Below are 5,895 nucleotides of genomic sequence, written 5' to 3'. Positions count from 1 at the left end.
AAACAGCCAGATATATCAAGGGGAAATTGCCTAGAGAGGAAAATACAGATGCAGGATCACACTTAGATCCAGAAGAGTGCGTAATTACATGCAAAACGCTTTTGACAAGCGTCACAAAGTGTCCACAACTTAAACATCACTCGCGACTGGGAACACAGAAAATTAACGTCACAAAGTGTCCCCAAACACTCCGCGGTCCTCAAGGAAGACATAAACAGATGCACTTACCCTCACTGAAAAATAATCTTAACCCCTTACACTTACCTTATTGCGAGAAATTTATGGGTAGCAAATGCTTAGGGACATTTTGCGTTGGATATCAAATCGGGTGTGCATTTAAGCCTGGTTTTCACTAGCGACACAAGCACAAGCATAAGTAGCTTCTATTTAGTGAAAACGAACGTCGACATAAACATCAACATCAACCACGCGGTGACGGCATCAGCCATTTTGTTCAAATGCTCAGACACGGGGAATCTGGAACGAGTGCTTTAATTGGCCAGATGTAGCAAATTTCCTTGTGCTTATGCTGCGTTTAGTTTTCACACGACGCAAGCGAACGCAAGCATAAGCGCAATTAATCACACAGGGGCACCCAACGTCAATTTTCGGAAAATATCTGTTCGGAAGACGATTTGAGATCTAGAATTTTCGGAACATTTGTTGTAAAATTTCTTGCTTGCCTGCCTGTCCTAGGATTTTCGAACATCTAAAAATTGGTATAATTGCCCATTTTTAATGGATTTTTACCCTAAAAGGTCACCTAGAATTTTCGGGAACCTTTTTTCTGGCTGAAATTTTCGGAAAGGTAAGTTTTGATCCCTATAATTTTCGGATTTCTAGACTTTCAGCTAGGAAATCCGAACAGATGAAAAATTTTTAGGGGATAAAAATATGCCTATATCTACCGTCTAAATACTAAAATACGTTTAACAATGCTATGTTTAGTGGGTTTGAACCATATTCTCGTTGGGTGCCCCTGACCACAAGGAAAAGGAAAAAAATTGATCCTTGTGTTTGCGCTTGCGTCAACCCCGTTTTCACGATGAAAAAAGCGCTCTTATGTTTGCATGCGATTGCTTGCGTAGCTAGTGAAAACCAGACTATAATTAGGCACATTTCTGCAGAATCAGACGGCATAACCTATGTTCGCCGTTACCTACTGCGATGATGTAAAACCGGAGAAAAATCGAAATGTAAAAGTGATTCTCGTACTTAAATGAACAATTTAAGAAATTGTCGAAGAAGTTATTTAAGCAATTTTCCGCACTTGAAATATACATTTATTTCAGTTTCACGTCCGCAATTCCCGTGTGCCTTCATCAAAATTTTGCTGTTATAGCACATAGAAGAAACTCGAATCTTCTCAAATGGCTTTCGATAGCTCCCGTGGTATAGAGCGGTATGCCGCGTAATCTTGAATTTAGCCTCATGAGGAAACTCCTAGTGATAAACTTCTTGAGTAGAACAACCGGTGGTAAGAATCAAAGGCAAGGAATTTGTCGCTGTGCTTGAGTTTACGGTAAACCCACCAATATTTATTAATCCCAGGTGGATTAGCGGGTCGGTGAGGCCGGCACCTTGTTAACACGCGGGTCGGTCGGACGGGAAGGGTTCAGTTGACGGGTCGGTGAGGGGACCTTATTAAGATTAGTCTCTGTAACATGAGGAGGTAGGTGAAAGAGCGAAACGTAAGGAACCTTAAAATCTAGAGTTGAATATTCAGGGAGGATAAATAGATCATGCCAAACCAAAACTGATGATTCTTTTGAAATTACTTTATTTACCTGACACCTTATAGAAAATGAAAGTCTCAATTGCAAACTAATTTTTCTAGGTTATGAACTGAATCACATTATCTCGACAGGTTGTCTCTCCGATGACTTGACTTCAGTATCTACCATTGTCAGTATTTGTTTATTGAGATTTGCACGCTAGTTCCCGGCTATATTATGAAACCCTTAGAAAAAATGAAGTAGGCGTCACTAATTAGCGCAACCCGACGCTCATCAGCCTGGAGCTGACGGGTCGTTGACGGTTGGCGTTGAAGGCCACGCCTTTAAAACTTGAACTGGTGGAGGCGGTGCGGAAGTACGGCGATGACGTATCACCACACCAATCGTTACATTTCTTGTAACAATTACCAGTAAAACCAGACACAAAGAATCCAGTGTAGAAGGAATGGTCGCAGATCAAAAGCTGGTAGGAGTAAGCAGTAGAGACTCCTACGGCATCCCACAATCCTAACGCACTTCCAGTCTTACCATACTGAGCTGCGGCTTTAACTGGGAGGTTGGATTTTCGCTTGAAATAAGCTTTTTTTCCAGTCTGGTGGTCGACGAACATGATTTCTGTAAACTAATTAACAACGAAAAAAACGTTATTTGGATTGCGTTTTGTCAGAGTTACTCTTACTTTGTCAACTGAAGATCAAAATATAGGTTTTAACTCGGAAATTCGTGATTTTTCCAAGGTTGCAAGATTTTTACTCATTAGAAGGGTTGCACCTCTTTCTTGCGTACGCGTCCTTTGTATTGTTTGTTTGGCTGTTATGCTCTTAGATTTATCGCTTTGATCAGCAATTTTTTTGGAAAATAATTTTATTAATGAAATCACTGAAGGTAGAGGTTTCTGACTGTACTTGACCAGATCTATAATCTCAAAATAGAAACTCGGAATGGTCTTCCTGTGAGGTCGACAACTTGCGTCAGTGTCATTATGTTGAAAACTGGGAGTTATTTAGCCTCGAAAAAAGTATGAACTACGTGTGCTCTTATTGGTTTATTGCGACATTTGATCTATGTAGCTACATACTGGAATGTTGTTGCAGTCAGTCCTGTAGCCATCGCTTCCATAAGGAGTCTTAGCATTGTATGTGACTTCGGTGCGGGGTTTTGCGTACTCGTCGGTTGTGTAACACATGGTCCATCCTCCATTGTATGACGTCATATCACAGTATGCTTGGAATGCGTTAGAAGGGCTTCCTCCATCCGGGTTCAACAAATATATGCCATCGCCGCGCGAAAGCCCTCTTGTCTTGATATCCAAGCAATCCTTGCCTAGAAGATGCAAGAAACACCGTAAGAAGTTCGATTTAGGTTTGATCCCTTGGGTACGATGAAAGGTGGCCAATTTCATGACATAAATTAAAGGAGCTACGAAACGGGAAATTCTCAGGGGGCGAGAGCTCACACATTTAGTTCATCATTTATGGACAAAAATCCATCACTTGTGAATCACCTGCTGCAATTAAAGAAAGAAACTGGTTTAGGGATACTGACCATGACTTGATCCACGCATAAGCGAATTTAAGGCAAGCTTTGGTAGATTGGATTATTACAGGGTGTTCGCTTAGTAAATCTCGAAGAGCAGAGATTTAGCGTAATAACAAACAACAATTTGAACGAACTAAGTTTTTGTCCTTTGCTTTGATATTTTGTTCCATTGCTCTCGCCCTTTTTAATTCAACTATTCCATCTTTCTTTGTCACGATTCTTTTTTTCTTTTTTTCTCTCCTCTTACTATTACGGAACCTTTCTCTGAATCACATATTTAATTAAAGGTTTTACAATTGAACCCACTGGGAACTCGAAGAAATCCGAGCCCCAGATGGGATTTGAGCCCACGACCCTCCGTGATCTAGTACGGATGCTCCAACCACTGAGGTACTGCAGACTACTGTGGGTCTTCGACTTAAGCTGTATCACGCAGCTACCGAGTCAAATAACGACTGACAACATAGCTCATAACTGCATCGCGCAGTCACATTCGACTAGATCACGGAGGGTCGTGGACTCAAATCCCACCTGGGGCTCGGATTTTTCCGAGTTCCCAGGGGGTTCAATTGTAAAACCTTCCATTTAATATGTGTAAATCATTCTCACATTCACTTTCTCTGATTCAATTCTTTTTTATATCTTATGAGAACTTTTTATCGCCTGCAAAATCGAAATTTACGTCGCTGCACTGACCTGTTGCAGTTTCTTCAGACACACGTACCCAGGCCTTTCCATTACAGAACTCTAAATGCACTTTTGCCATGCGCAATAAGCCTTTGTTCTCAGAGTTACATTTGGCTGAGGATTCCTGGACGCGAACACTCTACAATAAACAATGGCAAACAGCGGTGATAAACATTGTATTCCAACGCAGTTTTTATAAAACTTGACGGTCACTTTTGAAAATGTATGTTGACTAGCATACGAAACGTCAAGTTTTATAAAAAATGCGTTGGAATACAATGTTTATCACCCCTGTTTGTGTTATTTTCTTAAACAATGGCAAGTTTTTGGTTTACAAGAATTCGAAGGAATGGCTTCCGTTAGTTGTTTTGGGAACAAGAAGCAATGAAATGCAAACATTTTACTAGTTCGTAGTTAGGGAGCTGGTTCTTGGGAAGATAATAAGGATCTATGGCCGTGGCGCTGGCCAAAAAGATCGCGGCTCTGGGAAGAGATGGGAAGATCAAATAATGACTTTTGTTCATTGCACATTTCAGCGAGAATATAAATTTGAAGTAAAATGTAGTTTCTCTTCAGTGGTTTCCCTTTGATCTTTCCTTGAAACATCAGTCGCTAGTCGCTACCACTTCATTTAGCGCCAATGAAGAACTAGCTTTGATGTTGTGTTAATATCTGTCTAATATTGCCTAGGGTACTAGGGACCTTAAGGAAGCTTCATGGGGTTTTCCACGCGTAAATGTGAGTTTCCAATGGAAAAAATGATCAAACAATGCCGATCATTTGGGTGAGGAAATGTTTTGATATTTGAGTGATACTACTCTCAAGCAATAGGGGAATTCTTGTTTACATTTTTTGTCTTATTAGCATAAGTCATTGATAAGCCCTTCGTTTTCTAATCTATCAGCCAAAAAATCAGTACTGAGCGCAATTTACCAGATAATCTCTGAGTAATGACGCTATGAAAATTCGAAATTTTACAAAGGGTGATGGGCTTATTAGCGCTTTTGCCACCCAATAATTTATCGGTTTTTCATGGCTAATAACCAAGAACTTCTGCCGGTCGACGACAAATCCATTATTCAAGAGGAAGTCGTTATTCCTTTATTCCGTCCAACAAAATTTTCGTTATCAGTCTTATTCCGTCATTCCTCTTCAACCCCCGAAACTGCGATGAAATTGTCGTTACTCAAACTTGTAGAAATAATTAGAAAATCTACGATGAAACCGTAAAACAATTTATTTTCAAATGTGCTGCGATACTCACGTAAGTTAAGCTTATCAGGTACTTCAAGCCGTAGCACTGGTTATAGTTCTACAGACATTTGCTGATGAGTGCCAGGACAGATTTTAAGTTACTATTTGGTTTCTTTCTGCATGCAATTTAGACCTCAGGGATCTTTCGATTCCCGCGATCTGGTGTAAGGGGAATTTGTAGACAGTCTTCAGGGAGTCTTGCTTTTTCATTTTACATCATGCACGAATTTCAGATCAGTGCATAGCAGCTGAGTTAGAGTTTTGTGTTTTCCCTCCACTTCATCACGGTCTGGAAAGGGGGTGGTCCGGGTTAAATGTCAGCACATTGAAGATACTCTCATTCCCTCAACAAACTAAAATAAGTCCCACTGACTTCAATACGCCGTTTCTGTGGTTATCAATCATGGTAAATGTTGTCACTATCAACGAAATGTACGGCGGTATTACTATCTATTAGATGCACTAGTATTCAAGATATTCAAGTACAGAAGTGCTTCCGGTTCACGCAGCCAAAAAATCATTCTATAGATTCAAAAACAACTCGATTGCTGGATACTACAGGGCCTGGCGCGTAGCGCGATGCCTACGCATTCACTTATTCAAAAATTCAAAAAAGGCAAAAGAGGCTCCCATTTGTGAGAAGATTGAGGATCCTCTTTATTTGATAATTTAAACTTTA

The 5,895-nt window shown here is 40.3% G+C and overlaps 1 protein-coding gene across 1 annotated transcript in view; it reads right to left on the bottom strand.

The window, feature by feature from the left end:
• Positions 1-1,592: 1,592 nt before the first annotated feature.
• The window catches only part of LOC138016908 (uncharacterized), a 9,272-nt gene continuing 4,969 nt past the window's right edge, over positions 1,593-5,895 (bottom strand). The window contains exons 3-5 of the mRNA XM_068864081.1: positions 3,972-4,101; positions 2,815-3,059; positions 1,593-2,358 (exon numbers count right to left, since the gene is read on the bottom strand). Of these exons, the coding sequence (XP_068720182.1) occupies positions 1,990-2,358; positions 2,815-3,059; positions 3,972-4,101 (744 nt within the window). The 3' untranslated portion in view covers positions 1,593-1,989. The remainder of the gene's footprint in view (positions 2,359-2,814; positions 3,060-3,971; positions 4,102-5,895) is intronic.

This window comes from Montipora capricornis, chromosome 9, assembly GCF_036669925.1.
Source record: "Montipora capricornis isolate CH-2021 chromosome 9, ASM3666992v2, whole genome shotgun sequence".
NCBI lineage: Eukaryota > Metazoa > Cnidaria > Anthozoa > Scleractinia > Acroporidae > Montipora > Montipora capricornis.
This window is presented reverse-complemented; position numbering and strand designations above follow the sequence as displayed.